At 44.5% G+C, this 20,517-nt stretch overlaps 1 protein-coding gene across 1 annotated transcript in view; it reads right to left on the reverse strand.

Moving 5' to 3' along the window:
* Nucleotides 1-20,517, reverse strand: part of AGAP1 (ArfGAP with GTPase domain, ankyrin repeat and PH domain 1) — a 310,001-nt gene that overhangs the window by 140,858 nt on the left and 148,626 nt on the right. Inside the window, 2 exon segments of the mRNA XM_032693386.1 lie at nucleotides 14,471-14,563; nucleotides 19,461-19,616. Of these exon segments, the coding sequence (XP_032549277.1) occupies nucleotides 14,471-14,563; nucleotides 19,461-19,616 (249 nt within the window).

Raw genomic sequence — 20,517 nt, forward strand, 5'->3', positions numbered from 1 at the left:
CAATGCTACTCCCAGCCTAGAAGCTGGGAGAAAACTGGTCAGATAGGTATAGACAAGGCATGGCTAAAGTATTTAAACTGTGGTATCTTCGAGTAGTTTGTGCTGATCCATTATTCTTTACCCAGCCCAGGAAAAAGGGCAGAGGCACATTAATGTCTTGCTATTTTAACCAGTTTAATGGGGACAGCTCTTCACAGGCAGCACGAAGACACAATCCCCCTTAATGAGGGGTAGACATAGTATGGATGGATAATTAAAGGAAACAGAAAGCAGGTGCAACTATCCAGATCCATTTCCAACTCCTGTCCCTCCAACCTCTGGCAGAGAATGCAGAGGAGGCACATATTGTTTCCTACCCCTCACACAAGGCAAAGTGAAAAAAACTCACTTTTTTTTTTTTCTTTTAACAAGGCTCTCAGCCCACAGGTTTAGGGAACACCGCTGGTGGGAGGACTGGAGATGCTGTGTGGAGGGTTGAGCTCACGGGAGATCAACACCTCAGAGAGGAACCACACAGAAAAAACCCACCACCTGTGGCTTCCCTGCTCGTGGAGCATCTTGTTTATTCTCTCATTTGGGATGCAAGAATTGCAACATGTTTGGATATCGGGAAGAAATCCTTCCCTGGGAGGGTGGGGAGGCCCTGGCACAGGTTGCCCAGAGAAGCTGTGGCTGTCCCTGGATCCCTGGAAGTGTCCAAGGCCAGGCTGGACGGGGCTTGGAGCAACCTGGGACAGTGGAGGACCAGCTAAGGAGAATAAAGTACTTTGCTTCTCTTTTTACTGGAAGATTTCTAATGTTATTGAAAATGTCACCTGGTTTTTATTCTCACTTCCCATTTCCTTCAGTCTTCATTCAATACTCGCTCTCACCTGGCTTCTCGCAGCAGCACAATTTTCCATCTGAGCTCTGTCCCTCCAGTTCTGTTATCCACCACACTGGCACTCTTTCCCCTCTTCTCTTACCTTCAAAGCTCCTCACTTTTGTCTGCCTTCGCCCGCTGCAGAAACAGGGAGCTTGGAATCTTTTTGCTCCATAAACAGGCAAGAAACCTCTTGTTTCACATCACATAAGCATTAAAAACTGCCACTTAATTTGAACTAAGTGTGACTTAATCTGTATCAGGAATTACTTAGAGAAATCACTGTGCTGCAAGACTAAAGCACCAACAGTGATCATGCCCCTATTATTTCTCAGCTACAAATACAGTATTGCCACGAACTACCAATTCACAGCAGCATTTACTGTGCAAAGGGCCAATTCAGAACGTGCTCTGGAGCAGTTCTTTGCCTTGCATGAGCTTCAACAAACCCAGAATGTCAGTTCTCAGAATGCTGGCTACACTGCATGGGTGCACCTCTCTCCTGCCCCAGCAGGAAGGGGTTGTGCAGCTCACCTGCCCACCATGGCACTGGAAATATGAACATCTACCTGGCTCCAGGACACCCAGCTCTCACAAAAAAAAAAAAAATCCACTTTCACAGGCAATGCTGTATTTTCAGAATCAGACTTGAGTACTTAACATGAAGCAAACCAACTGTGCGTATCTCCATATTTACTGAGAAGAGTTTTCACCCAGTCTGCTCAAAGCTCAAGGATTTCCAGTGCATCTCTCTCCACAAAAAATGTTGTTTTGATTTTTAATTTGGCCATGAAAGAGCCTGTAAAATTTTGATAACTAAAGTGATGGTACCTGCCACCTTAAGCAATCCCTGCTCTTCAATCCTCCTCCATTCCAGTGCATTGCTCACTTCAAACAGCAGTTTCTAAACAATTCAACCACTTCCTTTGCTATTTTATTATTCCTTCTAATACCTCTTACACTCAAAGATTTCCTAATTCCCTCCCTGAAATATTCACACGAGAAGAGAGCATTAGATGTTAATCCAGCTACTTGATTTGTAGCAGTTCTCCAGTTCTCTACCCAACCATTTAAATCCTGTCATTCATAATAGGGTGATATACTGTACTATAAACCCTTTCACAAATGGTATGTCTTGGTATTTTTCTTTTGTGACAAAGACTCATATTAGTTATGTAGAGGAAAGAAATGTACTCAGTGCTCAGACTTACCTACACAATCTCACTGTCTCAACAGGATTTTAAAAGAAAATCCACCCCTTCTTTTTTAAAGAAAAGCCAAATCACTAAGCTTTTATTTTTCCTTATAGGGAACATTCCACAGACTGACAGTCCCCAAAGTCCAGAAGCTTTCTCTTAGTACTAATTCTGAAATCAGGGAATGGTTTGGGTTGGAAGGGACCTTAAAGCCCATCCAGTCCCACCCCCTGCCATGGGCAGGGACACCTTCCACTCGCCCAGGTTGCTCCAAGCCCCGTCCAACCTGGCCTTGGACACTTCCAGGGATTTGGGGCAGTCACAGCTTCTCTGGGCAACCTGTGCCAGGGCCTCACCACCCTCACAGGGAAGGATTTCTAGACAGGTTCCTGTCCCTGGGAGTCACTGGAAAAGTGTCCTGGTGAGGTATCCAGAATAGGCAAAACACCTCCCAGGCTTGGGTTAAACCAGGAGTTTGAGCAGGTGGTTTTAACCCAGGTTAGCCCAAGTCCATCTCCCGTTCCAGTTCACTGTGCCCCACTGCCCCTGTTTTCGTGGTTCTTTTAAACAAGGTTGAATTTACACTTTTCCAGCAGACACGTGGCACTGTCCCCAGAGCAGAACAAAGCTCAGCCCCTTCCAGCCTGCTCAGACCATGGTCTGGTTTTAGGCTTTGTTTGTGCCCCTCCAGACCAGATTCAATCCACACGGCAGTTTTCAGCCAAACGCATTTGGATCAACTCTCAATTAAGATGCAGCAGGACTGTATCAAAATGCTTTACTAAAATCCAAATATTTGACATCTGTTATGTTTCCTTTATGCACTTTGTTTGAAATTCTATCAAAAAAGTAATTCAGCTTTTCTGGCAAGTTTTAGTCCACATAAACCACTGTGTCTGTTCCTCACTAGAACAGTTTTCTGCTCAGGAAAACTAAACCCTGCAGTGTGTGTTTGCATTGCTTTTGTCTTCTCCCCAGTTCTAGTTACAAGACTCACTTCAAGCTTTACAGCTTTAGGACAACTGTAAGTGAAATATAATACAGATGATGGTTTCATTTAATCATGTCACTCATCTCCAATTCACCATGACATGAAGGATCCTTTACAGTAAACACAACGCTCAGTTAAATGATTTTTCTCCTTGTTTTAACTCATGCAAAATAAATTGAGATATTTTTTTTTTTAAGAATTGCACCACTGAATTACAGAATCCCAGAATGGTTTGGGTTAGAAGGAATCTGAAAGCCCACCTCATCCCATTCCCTGCCATGGGCAGGGACACCTTCCACTAGCCCAGGTGGCTCCAAGCTCCATCCAGCCTGGCCTGGGACACTTCCAGGGATCCAGGAGCAGCCACAGCTTCTCTGGCCAACCTGTGCCAATTATTCCCTTTAAATTCAAATTTTACCTTTAAATTCAAAATATGTAAGTGCCAACATTTGGCCTGGCTGCTGAAACTGTCCTAAAGATGTGCTGATAATTATTGCAGTCAGAGGACTTTCAAAGAATAAAAGCAGGATTAGAGAAAACAGTATTTAAACAAAGGTGGAAGGGTTTTCATAGTGGATATTTCAAAGATCCAAACCAAACAAACCAAAACAGTCAGAGTGCCAAAGTTTCAAACACCCCCTGCTCCCCCGCAAGCAATATTCCTCCTTCATGCCATTTATTATTTTTAATTTGCTGCCATCACTTATACTGTGGATAAACATTTCCTCACACGTGTTACATGGCAACAGCACCAATACTTTAAAATTAAACAACAAACACAAAACCACCACAGAATAAAACCAGACACCAGGGATTCTGGACCACCCCCCCTTCCCGACTCAGATTCACACACATTTCTCACACAGTTAAAAGGGAGCCAAAAGAATGAGGAAAATATTCAGAATGCCCAAAGTTTGCTTCCTTCAAAAACTGAGGCTAAAGGGCTTTAACTGCGTGCTGTTCAGTTTACTCTTTTGATTGCTTTGCCACTATGTAAATCAATTTGTTAATGTTCCTTACAAAATGCATGAGCCAGTTATACTGACAAACACACAAAGCTCATTCGTAATTAGCAGTTAATTAGTACCAAGGAACAGATGCTGTTAGAGTTTCAGCAGGCGAACAGGTTCTGTAAACAATGCTTATAAATCTAAATGAATTTATTAACCACAATGCAACTGTCAACGTTTTGCTGGCAACCATACAAATATGGTGGAATCCCCAAAACATCTTTACAACATATTAATAATCACTGTGTCAACCCCAGTCTAGCAGGCAGCCTCTCTTGCTAACTGTCATAAGCTTCCCACTTAATCTTCTTATGTCACTGCTCCGGACTAATTCCTCATGCCCTCGGAGGAAGAGCTCCAGTCAGTCACAAAAGCCATTCCAGATGCACATGGATTCACCTCCCACACACGGCAGCTCCTCCAAACAAAGGCATTATCCCACTGTTCCCTCGAAGGAGCTTCCCCATCAGGCTGGATGGGGCGTGGGGCAGCTGGTCTGGTGGAAGGGGTTCATTTGGGGGTTGGTCTACGTGATCTTTAAAGGCCCCTTCCAACCCAAACCATTCTGTGATTCCAGATCTCATCCACTAAAAATAAGGAAAAGCCCATTATTCCTGCTCTCCAGTGTCTGACCACCAGCCAATTTGGAGATCTCCCTCCGTGCCAGCACTGAGCCACTGCCAACCCAATGGACTGCAGGGAGTTTTGGGAGCTCAGGGGGGGGTTAGCTGGATGTCACAAAAAGGTTCTTCCCCCAGAGGGTGGTTGGGCACTGCCCAGGCTCCCCAGGGTCTGATCACAGCCCCAAGGCTGCCAGAGCTCATGGAGCATTTGGACAACACCCTCAGGGACAGGATGGGATTGCTGGGGTGTCCTGGGCAGGGCCAGGAGCGGGACTGGATGGTCTTTGTGGGTCCCTTCAGCTCAGGATATTCTGTGTTTCTATGGTTATATAACCACACAGCCACTGACTGATGCCATTGTTTTGGGTTTAATTACCTGGATAGATGCAGGTGGCTCAAATAAAGAGACTGCATCTTGTAAGCATTTCCTACAGCATCCAGACATGATCATCTCGACCACCTAGAGTCAAAGGCTCTGGCCAGGGGCCAGCTGGTGGCCTGGGGGCACCAGTGGAGATCCCTCAGTGCTGTCAGTCTCTGCACATGGCACAGAGGTGCCTCTGGGATATATTGCACCACTTCAGCACTGAGAAATTCTGATACATTTTTTAAAGTAGTATTATGGCTTTCTTTACTGATGGTCTCTTTGATACCTACATTGCTCTCCCTCATTCCCTCCTCCTCTCCCCCAAAGTACTCTGACACCTCTTCCCCACGTTCTGTCTGACAGGCACTCCAGGATTTGCAGTCCTGCACACAAAACAGGATGAGAACATCCCAAATGTATTAAATTCTTTGCAGTTTGAAAAGAGCAGAAAGCCCTGCTTCCTTCCTGCAGGCCCCAGCCCTGCTCACTGCACTGTTACAGGGGCTGAAACCACGGGAGCTGGGGGAGCCTGTTCTCTGCTGGCATCAAGCCCTGGGCAAAACAACATGTTCATGGTAGAGTCTCAGAAAAAACAAATATTCCCTCACTTCTCTTATGAACAGGGCACTGGAAAACAGATCCTTGACTGGTTTATCCTAAAGAGCAGCATCTGCTCCTCTTATACAATAGATATTCATCTCCCCCCCTCTTTAAAATATTGGTATTTTAGATAATGGAAGCTCCTGCCTTTCTATTTCTACAGAGGCTGATACATCTTCTGGCATCTCCTCCTCCTTGTTTCCACAGTCTCTCCAAGGATGCTTAACCCAATCAAAATTCTATTCCAAACAAAAGCTGGAATATCTCCTCCTGACTCGTAGCAATGAGCAAGAGTTATAACCACACCTGATGTGTCAGCTACAAACCATCTGCTGTTGGTCAAACCCAGGAATTTGTCCTTATCTCTTTTAAGAAACAATCAGAGAATTACTTTAGGGTAGGATTTAAAATAAATAAATAAATAAAGAGAATGAAACTCAATGACTCTTGCTGGCAGAAATCTATGAGCTCTTATGGCATTAACATCAATGTAACACATTAAGGAAACATAAAATATTCCTTTTTTTTTTTAAATTTGCTTGACCCCATGACTTTCCATCAGTGCCCTACAGGGCACTGTTCTCCTTTGCTCACTGTGAAGGCTGGGTCACACAAGTAAATGGAATATTATTTCTGAAACTGTGTGCCCCCTGCCAAAATCAACACTAATAACCATTTCAATACACTCCATTTACTTATTCCTAAGTAAAATTCAGTAACAAGTAGAACAGCGTGTTTACCATCATATCAAACGCACCACAAAGACAAATTTTTGAGCTGGGAAGAGTTATGAAGCAAATCTCCCTCCAATGAAAAACCAGTCCATTCATCCACAAACCACCAGCTTCCTTCCACTACAAGGACCAGAGGCTCCTGTTAGCTCCAAGTCACAGCCATGGGAAAGCAAAAAAAAGACAGGAAGTTAATTTCTCTGAAAAGGTTATTAATATTATCTCATTTATGGATCTTTAAATGCACCTGTGGAGCAGGTGGAGGCTGCTCACCTTGGTCTTGGCACGCCCAGGACTATCACTGTATGACAGTCCCAGGTATTTAGAGATAAAATAAAGACCTTTTATAGGATGCAAAACAGAAAATTCATATTTTAGAGACTCTAAAAATATTAGGAGACCAATTCTAATATATATTAGAATATATATATATAAAATATATATTAGAAATTCAATTCTTATAAGCGAGAGAGCCAAACTCCATCTGTATCCTGCAATCCTCAGCTATCTCAGGAAGGGAAACCAGACCTGGACTCCAGAAAGCAGGAGGAAGCAGCTGGATGGATCCAGTGGGACAGACCTGATGGACAGCAAGGAAAAAGAGGAATTGCCTCAGTCAGAGGGGCTGAGGCTCGTGCCCAGGCCTGCCTGCTGTGGCCAAGGGGCAGCAAGGGCCATGCCCTTGGACTGCAAACCTTATCCTTGGGCAAGGGCAACACCTGGGGCTCCACACCTCCAAGAGAGCTTTTTAATGCTATTTCATTCCAAACTCTTAGGACTGCAGCTTTTCTTGGGATGGTCTCTGAAACTCATCAACAGGAGAAACCCACAGACCCAGCTTTGGCAGCCAAATCAAACATTATTCCAGGCAGGTACGTGGAGCCGAGGCCGCTCCTCTGATGTAAGGGCACATTTGATCTAATTGGAAAAAATATTTCAAGTGCACTGGGAATAGTCACTGTTAACTGAATGCAACAACGAAAAAGGAAAAAAGAGCATGCAGACCCCAGGGAATTACCAAATCAATTAACAACTAATTCAGGAACTAATTTCTGTATTGCCTCTTAGCACAAAACTGTATCTTTAATTTCTCCTGCAATAAGCATCACCATGATAGTCCTAACACACTCTGACGCTTTAAATGAGTTTACAAGTATCTCTTTTTGATTGGCTATATAACATTATTTCTTCACAGTTCAATGCAACCACAGCCAAGTGCTCTGAAATATTTAATTATACTGGTAGCGACCAGTTAACAATTTAGAGAACCACAGCGAGTACAAAACATTTTATAACTAGTAATCAGCTAATTAAAAAAAGCACAGCAAAATGTGTATGTTCTGATTATAAACAATTGCGGAGGAATTACACAGAAGATTTCAGCACTAAGAGTATTTGGCTCCAAACCATAGCCTGGTGTTTGCACAAGCTGATCTGGAGACTGATTACTGTGATTAGACAGACGTGTGACAGAGGAAATTACACCTCACGCTAGAGATAAATAAATCAAACCATGTCATCTGCCAGTTCCTGGTAAATCACATCCTCTCAGAGTTTGGGAAAGCCACTCCCTGGAGACACTGGTGCTTGCAAACAACTCTCTACAAAGCCTGAGCATCAGTAAGCAAAAAAAAACAAAGCTGAAGTAGTTTTGGTGGATGCTCCTTCCAGAACCTGAAGGAGCCGACAGGAAAGATGGAAAGGGATTTTTCACAAGAGCCTGGAGTGACAGGACAAGAGGAATGGCTTCCCACTGCCAGAGGGCAGGTTAGAGGGGACAGTGGGAAGGAATTCTTCCCTGGGAGGGTGGGGAGATCCTGGCACAGGCTGCCCAGAGAAGCTGTGGCTGCCCCATCCCTGGAAGTGTCCAAAGCCAGGTTGGACGGGGCTTGGAGCAACCTGGGCTAGTGGAAGGTGTCCACAAGGGGTTGGGTCTGTTAGTGAATCAAAGGGTTCTGTGCAGCAAGACACAGGGATAACGAAGGCAAGTAAATCCTGGGCTCTGTGTGCCCTCCAGATGTTTGCTGCCATTCTTCTTCTGAAATGCTCGTGGTCCTTACCTGCATTAGCCATTTTTATCTCAAAACACAACCTGATTTTGAACACAGACAGGAAAGAGAAGCCATGAGATGAGCCCTGGCACTACTGGTTGTAGCATCATCTGTCCACTCTGCTCTTCCAGATCGGTTTTTTCACCCTGTCAAGTCAGATGAATTAAGCCAGAATAGCTGCTAAGATCATTGCTTATTTGTTCTCTCCTTTGGTAGACTCCAAGTAAACATTTGCAGCCAGGAAAGCTGCTGCAAAGAGCATTTACTGCTCATGAGGACGGCGAGTCTCGGATGTGACACTTGCCCCGAGCACTACAGGGCTCTCCTGGTATGAGGATGACTAAGGACATCACTCTGCCTGACTAGACATGGCAGATGATCCCTTTTCCAAACCTGTTTCCAAGACAGCACCGTGCTTGCTGAAATGCTCCCACAGCTGGACAGACAGCTCTGGGTATTTTAAGGGAAAACAGGTTCCAGGTGGGATGTCCTCTCCGGTTCAGTGGGAAGGACCGAGGTAACACAGCACAGGAATTGTGTAACTGCTGCTGTGAACACCCCAACTAGAGCTAAAAATGACCAGAAAGGGGGTCAGCAAGTAGAAAAGCTCTAGTGAAGCAGAGGCAAGACTGTCCTACACCTGTAGGGAAGTGAAGACAAGTGACAGGTTTTTTATGCCCAGTTTGACATTTGCTGAAAACATTTTCAAAACAGTTATCTTTGCCAAGTTTAATGATTTTTTTTTACAAGATTCAGACGTACATTGAGAAGTTCTAGTTCTGTTTATGCCCATCTTGAAGTAAAACTGCAACTTGTGTGTACAGGAATCAGACCCCTTTTTTGTGAAAAGCACATCAGTGATGCCACCCCCACGCCTTGACCTAAAAATATTTGCCATTTTTAGTTCAGAGTAAAAGAAAAGAAAAAATACCTAATTTCATTAAGATTACTTTAATGTGCTTAAATATGCCAAGCTGGCAGGCAAAGAAGGTCATCTGAAATATCACCTAAAAGTAAAGCCTGAATAAGATATTCCACTTTCTCCATTAATCCAGCCATTTGCAAACTGAGGGAAGGGAATGGATTCTGAAGTTCACCTTTGCAAGTCATGGATGGCAAATTTTTCACTGTGTCATCAATGTAACATTAACCACTAGAACATTTATTTCTAATCCAGGCTTCAAGTTTGTTATACCTAAAGGGTGCAGGAATCTGGGGGCACAGGAGGTGCAGCACCTCCCTGGGTAAGCCAAGGGTTGAACCAACCTATCAAACACCTATTTTGACCAGTTTTTGGTAAAAGAGCAGTCAAGGTTATATAGCTGGAGTATATAATGATACGAGCATCTGTGATTAAGTGCAAAGGGCAAAGAGAAGAAGGGCTGGAAGCAGAAAGTCAAGGCCAGCTCTTATGTATTTATTTACACTCCAATCTGGGGGATGGGGGCAGCAGAGGAAAAAAAAATCATAAAAAAAAAAGAAAGAGCACACAGCTGCCATCCCAAAAACAGACCTCCCATCTGCCACCCACGATTTGCATGTCACCTTCTCCAGGCTCATTTGTACTTCATTAACTGCCATTGACTTAACAAGATTTATGCAAATGACACCATAGGAGCTCGCTAACTCCCACTGCAATCAAGTGATTATGTATGTACAATTCTCCACAGCAATGAAAAATTAATACATGACAAGCCCCCTCACCGCTGAGCTGAGCTTCTTGCTTTTATTTTTCTTGTGCCTTTTTTTTTCTTTCTAAATTTGAATATGCCCTACTGATAAAGATTTCCCAAACCCACAAAACCCAAAGTTCTTTTTCAAAAAACTTACAACTCCCCCCCCCCATTCTAGAAAGTCTGGTCCCCTAAACTGTGCACACTAATGTGTGCCTCAAAATATTCTTCAAAATATTCACTCTGGCACCCAGGAATGAGTCTTCATTTCCAGAATAAATGGGTTTGAAGGGAGGATTCTCCAACCACAGCAAATCACTCACTCTAAGAATAGTATCAGCAGTGCTACAAAAAAATAACAAATATTTTAAGTGCCTCTTTCTCAGAAGCACAGAACTTTCTATGGATTTTAACTCTGAGCTAATATTGTTCCAGACATTTTCTGACTCCATTTGATTTGTACCGGTAATTTAGTTGGGAATTTTTGTGGTTTTGGAAGAAATCTGGCATCCACAGTTCTCCAAAACTGCTGCTATGGCTGTGCATGCACAAGGTATTGGTACCTCCCCTTGCCTTCCCAAAATTTCACTGGCCTTAAGAGTACTTTGGCAGGACTGAGCAGCCACATTCTAAAAACACGCCTATTTTCAGTGCCTACATTGTGGGGTTCTGCTGGGAGCAGGAAGGTTCCTTGGGACAGTTTTATAGGGCTTAGGCCAATAAAACCACATTTAGCACTGCAGTGAAAAGTCAATTTTAACATGTGGAAAGGACAGAGAGAATAAGAACACTAACTGTTTTTAACCAGACTGCTCTCAGTTAAGGGTAAGCCCTGAAGGAACGAGGTGTTTCCTTGGAAGGAAATGTGCCATTCACAGTTTGACCTATTCACAGAATTCTGGAATTGTTTGGTTTGCAAGGGATCTTAGAGATGATCCAGTTCCAAGCCCCTGCCACAGGCAGGAGGGACATCTTCCACTAGACCAGGTTGCTCAGGGCACCATCCAAACTCTCCCAAACTCTCAGGGATTGCCCTCAAACTCCTGGGGATGAGGGACCAGGAACAGGAATGCAGGAGGAGGTTGCAGCTCTTGGCTTATTTTGACCAAAAGCCCCTGTGCAGGTCGGCACCTGGGGCCCAGAAAGGCTGTAACACAGAACGAGCAGCAGCTCTGCATTCCAGCAGAGCTGGCTGTTCAGCAGCAGCAACACAGACCTGATCCATGAAAAAACTGTAGCTAAGGACAAACTTCTCATAAGCACATTTACTGCACCTCCCAGAGAACTGATTTTCCCCTGCATTTATTCTGTGCTTTCCCCATCACACACAAAACTACTCAGCTAATATCAGCTCTTCCTCCCCCCTCCCTGTGCCTCTCTAGTGCTGGGAGAGATTTCATTTCTTTCCTCAAAACCAGAACATTCCCCCTCTCCAAGGGACTTGCTTTGGCTGGGGTTTTCTTGTTTGTTTGGGTCTTTTGTTTGAGTGTGTTTTGGGTTGTGGATTTGTTGTTTCTGTTTCGTTGTTTTTTATTTTTTGGTTTGGGGTTGGTTGGTTTTGTTTTGCAGAATTTTTTTATTTGTTTTGGTTTTTTTTTTTTTATGTTTAGTTTTATTTGGGAAATAGTGTTTCTCATTTTTGGGAGACCCTGGGTAGGTAAGAACAACCCAGAGGCACCACAAAATACACTGAATAACCAAAAGCCACTGATTTCAACAGCAGAATAGCAAGACTCTTCTCTTTTCTATTCCCCTCCTGTTTTTTGGTAATTACAGTTATTTCAAGTAGCAGTGAACTGAGAACACAAAATCCAGTATATATGAGTTCCAACCATAAGTTCCTTTTTTTCAGGCCAGCAGGGAACAAACCCTGGAAAACAGGGTGATGAAGCATTAGAAGGACAAGTCTTTCAGTGATGCAATAAGATCATTCTCCTGTCAATGTTACAGTCTGTATTCAGCTTCATGAAACATCACTTCCCTTCCTATTCCCAAGTAACAAGAGACAAGACAAGAGGAAATGGCCTCAAGTTGTGTCAGGGAAGGCTTAGATTGGATATTGGGAAAAAACGTCTTCATGCAAAGGGAGGTGAGGTGTTGGAACTGGCCAGGGCAGTGGTGGAGTCCCCATCCCTGGAGGGCTCCAACAGCCCTGTGGATGTGGCACTTGGGGACAAGGGTTAGTGATGGCCCTGGCAGTGCCAGGGGAATGGCAGGACTCTGATCTAAGAGGGCTCTTCCAACCTAAATGATTCTGTGATTCCCTGACCATTTGTCAGAGAAAACGTGTCATGATGGAAGGGGGTTCCCACCCTAAAAAGCACAACATGCTAAAACTTTTAAGTCAAGAAGTTCCCTTTCACATCCCTCCACCTTATTTGCAGTTAAGGCACGTGAAATAAGAGCCAGCCCCTCTTCCAGCAGGAGTTTCTGCGGCCTCAGAGAAACGCCTGCACATGTGGCACCTGTAGAGCCCACCAGGAGCAGCCGCATCGCAGCAGAACCTGGGCCACTTCTACCCACAAGCCCTCCCCAAATCCCTTCCCTTGGCATCCAAGAACAATGTGAAATCCCACATGGAACAGCCATCCCACAGCACTGCAAACCACCCAACCTCCCCGAACCCTGACAACAGGACGGGTCTGCTGACAACACGCGTCAAATCTGCGCTGATAATTGCTTGTACGTGACAAAATGGAATCACCACAACTGGGATTAATATAATTAATAACAAGCAGTACGCATTCCCAAAAGATTGGTCATATTTAGGATACAAGTAGGGTTGCAGGGAGAATTTCTCCTAATAGAAATTCGAGAGATTGGAGGGGTACTTCATTCCAGCATTGCATTGTGGTGCAATCACACTTACAAATGTTTATCTTACACTGCTCTTCCTACGAGTTCATTTTTAATCAGATTCATTCCATACAACAGCATTTCAGAAAAGAACAGTACATATGCCTGGGATATTGGCACATGTATTCCTCAGTTTGTCACTCTCAGCTGCACTTCTGTTTAATTAGCATTCCCCAAAAGAATTCCAGCCGGTCTAACCCATCCTGTACCATATCAACACTGTAGGAAAATAAAATTGCAGCTCTCCTCCCCCGGATGCAGAGCCAAATACTGAGCTTTTCTGCTTTCAAACCGCTCTTCTGGATTGCAGCGTGCTTGATTAAAATCTGCCTACTAGAGATTCACACACCACAGCATTTTTGCTGCCTGATGGTCCCAAAAGGTCTTTTGAAACGACTGGAAGAAGAAAAATCACTGCTGATAGTTAAGGGTACAAAATCATCTCCCCCTCACACCATGAAACACCCCAAAATATGTAAAGTCACCTTCACACGGGAGACCTAGGGCTACCTGGTAGGCACTGAGGAAAGATTAGGAGAGGCAAGTGAGCCTCTGGAGGGGAGGACAGGCACCAGAACACCTGGAGAAACCGTGTGGGAAGGAAATCAGCTCCCTTCCCTGAGCACCTCTCTCCAGCAAGGCAACTCAGTAAATACTTGCAAACACTAACAGAGAAACTATTCGTGAGGCAAATATCAACCACGTGGACTTGGTGTCACTGCATTTGAGAAAGCAAATCACCTCATTCCCCAGACACTTGCTATTTAACACTGGCCTTGCTTTTGCCTTTCAAAGGAGCGTTCACAGCTCCAATTTAGCGTTCTGGGCTAATGAAAGCGCGCCCGGGCCAGCAAAACAGACCAAAACAAATCCTCCAATCCAAGCCCTGTTGTGTAATGAGAAAGTTTAATTAAGGCCACCCATTACAGCTGTAAACGTTCTCTTATATAATAAGGTCTAAATGAAACTGAACCTAATCAAAGTTACAATTCCTTCATTAGCAAATTACAAACAGGCGCGCGCAGCTGACACACCGGCCGTGATTACCGGCACTAATTGCCTCGCCGGCGCGGACCAGCCTGGCCCCGCGTTCAGATGTCCGTCTGCGGCAGCAAATTAGGGCCACATCAGGCTCTTGCTCCATCACAAGGGGCTCTTGTGGAGCGATGTGATTCACCCTGAGCCCGGCAGCACTCGGCCCAATCAAAGCCCGCTACAAAGGCGGCTTTGAAGGCAGCCCAGCCTGGAAACGCGCTCCATATGCAGGCCGGCAGACTGCACTTCATTAGGCCTGTTGTCACATTTTCCCTCTTCTTATTCTAATGATCCTATTTTAATACACACAGGAACCTCTCCTAATTGATGTCAAGTGAGTGACTTCCACATTCATCACCGGAGCACATCAAACGGAGCCGGGCGCGCGGGCCCCGCCGCCGGAGCGTGTGAGACCCGAGGTGTGGCTCCCAACTCTGGGAAGCGGCACAAAAAAACCCGAGTGTTTCGGCATTACCTGTTTAATTGGGATTGCGCGGCCGCTTCCAATGCTGTCTGTTCTGCTCTCCAGGACCTTCTTCTCTTTGTCTGGGTCACTCCCTTTCCGAGACTGCAGAGCAAAAAGAAAGTTTGTGCTCCATTAAATGCAGCAGGTTCACACGGAGGATGCTGCTTTTTTTTTTTTTCCCCTTTTTTTCCAAGCAATTAAAATATAATTTCACACCTAAATATAGACTCGAAAGCCGTGAGATGAATCTACACAAATACGAGACCGTCCTAAAATCTGAATAAATAAGATACCACCCATAAATTTCAACCATCCACTAGTTTGAGATGTATTTGGGTTTAAAGAGTTACACTTTCAGTGTCTGAAGACCCAGCAGATCAGAGGACACGTTTCTGAAGTTTCCAACAGTAGCTCCGATGAGGAATGAAAGTTCTATCTCCTCATTAAAAAAGTTGAATATATCCATGCATACATTTAACTCACACCCGTGTGGTTCTTAGAAACCTTATCAACTATTTAGAAATACAATTTTACGATGCTGGTTTTGATCACATTGACTTTAACTTATTAGTTCTTTCTACTTTGGGATGGTTAGAAAGTTGGAACTGCAAGAAAAGGTGGGGATTGATGCTGGAAAAAGTTATTCGAACACAATGTGGGCAAAAAATCAGCATGAGGTGAATTCAATCGATGTTTAAACTGGAATTGCTTTCTCCTGGCGTTGCATAAGGCTGGAGCTGCTGCAGGAGTAGGGTCACAGTGCTCACCCCCCGACTTTATCGAGTTCTATGGGATTTTCAGCAGATATTCAGATTGCAGCCCGTTATTGCCAAAGAACACACGGACGTAATGATTTTGACAGATTTATTTTATTACAAAAAGAAGACCTGAGAGTCATCCTCCTTAATAACTGAACTGACAAGTGACAACTTCACTCCATTACTTTCCAATAGGAACATTACTCACACAATATTGAAAATGAGAAAACATTTTCATGTGCTTTTCAGCTCGGGAGATGATACATGAAAGGAGCCCATTTGTGATGTCCAGTGCCACAATGGGGAGTTAATGAAAACCGGGGCGATGCTTCTCATTTTCAGCAGAAAGAGATGTTCGAAACACTGAAATCGGGAGGACAATGAGGACGGTGCGTCGCTAATACCCATTTTCCATATTCCACGGAGAAGTGGAAGGAAGAACAAACCCCCGGAGCAGCTGCCTTCGGGCGGGAGAGGAGGGAAGGGGAGGGGGAATCCACGGAGCAAGACTTCAAGTAGCAGCATTCTAAGAACACATTTACCCAGCGGGGATCCCGTGCTGCCTTCCCCGCTCCGCCGGGAACGGGCTCCTCTCACCAGTTACTATGGATCGGGGCAATGGAATGACGTGCCGGGGAATTAAACAAAGAATAAATGAAAGAAAGCAAAACAAGTGGGAGGGATGAAATCCAATGTGCAGGATAACTATTGTTCCCCGTCCTTCAAGACAGATTTCTGACTCTGAAAGTGCCACTTCCCAAGAATACGAGGCAAAACAAAGCTTCAATGGGGCAAAGAGCCCGTAAGCGACATTGTAAAGAATCTCAGTGAAGGTATCCAAATCCCTGGGAGGGGAGTTGTCAACTTGAATGTTTCTTTTTTATCCCATTTTTTTAAAGAGAAAGGAGCCTGCCTCTGAAATGCAAGCTGAATATCTACGTGCTCGTTTTCACTTTTTGGTTTTAAATCACCCTGTCTTCCCTTCCGTGCAAGTAACTGCATCTGGAAATAACACACTTGCACGTGGAGGGGAAATATCTATGTGTAAAACATTGTCCAATGGCAAAAGTATAGAAACACAGGGTTTTCTGTTAGGCAAATTCTATTCTAGCTGCTTGTAATCACATTTTCCAGAGGAGAATCTTAGCAGGCTCTGCTACTTATAAAGACAAATCGCACAGTGAAACAAAGATCTGGTCTGAGCTTTTATGCTTTTGTACCCACGACACACACAATACATCTCACATCCCACAGCATAAAAAAACCAGACTCCACACCACACTGGATCAACACTTGTTAGGGCTTTTTCTGATGGTACATCTACATGTTAAATGGCTCTGTTTAAAACTTCATGCCAGAGAACCAGAAGAAGTCTGGAAAAATGAAGACACCTGCACGAATATCGGTTGATTGATTTCCCCTTTGCACTGGAATTCATACACAGACTTAATCAGTGTAAAACTTGACCCAAGTATGGGCTGTGGAGTGAGATTTAGTTCCAGAGGGATAAAGCATCTGAGTTTGGGCCCAACCAGACCCAGATCAGCAGTGCAGAGCACCCCAAAAGTAAGAATCCTGACCTCTAATAGTAGACACTGAGACAGAGAGTTTAAGTATGAAAAAACTCCTGCAATTCTGTAAATATATAAGAGAGGTAATACTGAATATGGGAAGGGAGATGCACTTTACTGTCCCAGAAATTCCCTCACCCCACACAGGATCAGACATACTTACAATCAGTTCCTTGCTGAAGTGGACCCCACAGATGCAGTTTAAATCTCCACCTGCCCTATACACTATTATTTAGTGATCCCTGTTAACACACTGCCCAAAAAAAAGGACATTAACACTTCTGCTAATATTTGATCTATCACCTAAGTGAAAAATCAGCTGCTGCAACAATAGCTTTACAACAAACATTAATAATCAAAGCCAAAAACATCAGATGCTGCATTTAACACACTTAACGTGAACGTGCTTAAAATTCTCAAACACTATTCCAACTCAAAAACTGTCATTAACAGAAATCATATCTGTTTTCTACTTATCACAATTTTCTTCCAACACTAAAAGATCTGTAGGTCACTAAACAAATTACCTGTGCTAGATAACAAGGGGTAACTTGCAATTATTAAACAGAAATACATTTGATTCTGTAAGTGATAAAGGCATAAGCAAGTTCCAGGCTGGGAAGAGAAGCACAGCAAGAAATCCAGAGTTAAATATTTTGATTATGTACTCTGTTCATAGCTACACAGAAAATACTGGTCATCTGTTTATTCAAGTAAATAATCCCAGGTCATCACCTGGCTGATAGGGCACAAAACCTGGGTTGCAGCAGGGTGGGTGTTCAGTACTTCAGGACAGAGACTACAGGGCAACTCACTACACAAGCCTTCAACACACCCAGATTTAAAAGTCAGAACTAATTCTGAAAAGTCAAATTATGATCATTATTTTTCCATGACACTTGTTTTTTTGCTCCAGTTTTCACCCAGCTATCTGATACTGGGACAACTCTCAACACCCTCTCGTCCTAGTAAATTTGGCTCTCACTATGTTATTAATTACCACAGACCAGAGCTTTGGTCTGTTTTTTCACGGTTGACTTAACATTCTTCTCAAATCTTTTCTGTGATTCACTTCCTCAAATTTACACTTGCTCCAGACTAAAACAGCCCCAAATTCTCCAGTGTCAACACCACCCCTAGAGCCCTGACAGTGTTTAGTTCATCCTTCAGCCCGCTGCTTTTGAGGGACGCGGTGGCTCCCAGCCCTGTCCAGAGCTCTGCCTGGGCTGGTTTCTGGGCTCACACTGACACCTAGTGGGGTTGGGAACTCCGGAGTATTCCCAGCGACGGGAAGAACCCACAGCACCGCGCTCAAACACCGCTGTCCACGCTGGGGGCACCTCTTCACACGCCACTCACTTCAGTGCTTGGCACCCAAACACAAACTGCGTGATTTTCTCTCCTTTGGGGGAGCCAAGGATCCCATTTCACATCCAAATGGCCCTGCTGGGATGGACACAGGATCCCGGGGGCTCTGTGCTGTCACTCCGTGCTCCGAAACGGCACCGAAACTTTCTACTCCATAAAGGCCAAGAGCCCAGGTTTTGTTTAGAGTGTGAGGAAATGGTTTTATCCTTTTTGTATGTGGGAAGTGAACATGGCAGCACCTCTGGAATAAAATATATCAACTCTTTGTGATGACAGGGGGGCTGTGGCTTTCTAAGCTCAACTAATGTGCACCTTCAATCACCAAAGGACTTGGTCGTGAGCCCCCCAGGGACTGTGAGTTTGCCATAAAGCATGTTAATTGTCAAAGAACTGCTTACAAACCACAATTACACACTCAACACCATCCCAGAGCTTTCAGCAAGACTGCTAAACTACGGGAATCATCACTCAAGGCTTCATTATCACTTCCCAAACTACTTCTGCATAACAAAGATCTCTCATATTGCACCGGTACTTTTTTTTTTTTTTTGCCTCTCAGTGAAGCAAAAACCAGGTAGTTTGGGAAGAAAAAAAACCCCAAGATATTTTACTCTCCACCATCTTTTTTTAACTCTAGAAAAGAAAAGTGGGTTGATTCTGTATAGTAGTAAAAGTAGCATGGGGTAGTTATAGAATGGTTTGGGTTGGAAGGGACCTTAAAGCTCATCCAGTGCCACCCCCTGTCGTGGGCTGGGACACCTTCCACTAGCCCAGGTTGCTCCAAGCCCTGTCCAACCTGCCCTTGGACAGTTCCAGGGATCCAGGGGCAGCCACAGCTTCTCTGGGCAACCTGTGCCAGGGCCTCCCCACCCTCCCAGGGAAAGAATTCCTTCCCAATATCCCATCTAATCCTACCCTCTGGCAGTGGGAAGCCATTCCCCCTTGTCCTGACCTTCCACTCCAGGCCCTTGTCCCAAGTCCCTCTCCAGCTCTCCTGAAGCCCCTTTAGGCACCTGAAGGGGCTCTAAGGTCTCCCTGGAGCCTTCTCTTGTCCAGGCTCAGCTCTCCCAGCCTGTGTTCCCAGGGAATGCCCTCCTGTGTACCCCCTGTACTGAATTCCCATTCGAGCCTCAAACAGACCCACCCAACGTTCACCACAAAACGGTTTCGTTTCCAAGCCCACAGATCCATCTCAACACTCCTGTGTGGGTTAGACCAGCCCAGCTCCAGAGGGCTGAAGCTCAGGCCACCTCCACAGCAGCAGGTACAGCTCAGCAGCAGTCCCTCCCTTGGCTCACTCACCGTGAAGAGGTTGGATCGGCGCTTGGACTGTTTACGGACAGGAGTTGGAGTGTTGGCAGTGGGAGGAACATCAATCCGCAGCTCCTTCTGGCTGGTGCTTGGAGTTGATGGGACAGAGGAGGAATAATCACTTAAACTCCCTCCTCCATTACTGGTCTGCAAGGATTAAAGTGAGTTTTAAACAGTGATACACTGCTTTCAAGAGATTACAATCCACAGCCGTATCTTATTTACTCCTGATTTATGCAAGAGCAGCCGGGGCTCAGGAACACGGGGCTGCCCTACTGCCACTGTTCCACACATTCCTGCACACATTTGTATTCCAAGCCTTTACATATTTTCCCTGCCATTACTTTTTGAACACTTAAGATAGCTCTGTTTACACAGCAGGCACATTTTCATTCTACACAGTGTAACCTTCACTGGGTGCCACCAGTTTCATTTGTTTTCTAGTGTACGAGTACGCAAAACCTTGGGGAACATCTTGAAAATCTGGTTTTCTACTTCAAAATTACTACTCTGACTCTAACCCAAGAGAAAATACCCAGTGCCATGGAGCTGCATAACGAGTTAGTCCTAGCCTGGAGACATCAGATTACTGAGAGCTCATCAAGAAAATGAAAAGAATTCAGCATTGTAAAATGGCTACTATGGGGTCAGATAGATCCCAACACGTGTAAGGAATCACAGAATCTCCTGAGCTGGAAGGGACCCACAAGGATCATTAAATCCAGCTCCACAGGATTTGCTGAGGTCACTGGTCAAGAGACACAAAATTTTAGAAGGAAGATATTCCAATTTATTCAAAGTAGCAGGAAATGCAATGTTACATCTTGGTCCTGAAAGAAATAAAGCATTGAGCCTATAAAACAATTAATGAACTGAGGTAAGAAATTACTAAAAGCAGGATGGTGAGGAAACTGGATAGAATGGAAAGGACCAAAAGGTGATTAAGAACAAAGTCTTAAGTTAAAAAAAGATTATTACACATAACATGAGTACTAAAAGTGGAAGTAATCAGGAAAGACAAAAGGGTCAATTTTTCCCTATCAGATCC

This window comes from Chiroxiphia lanceolata, chromosome 7 (assembly GCF_009829145.1).
Source record: "Chiroxiphia lanceolata isolate bChiLan1 chromosome 7, bChiLan1.pri, whole genome shotgun sequence".
Classification (NCBI taxonomy): domain Eukaryota; kingdom Metazoa; phylum Chordata; class Aves; order Passeriformes; family Pipridae; genus Chiroxiphia; species Chiroxiphia lanceolata.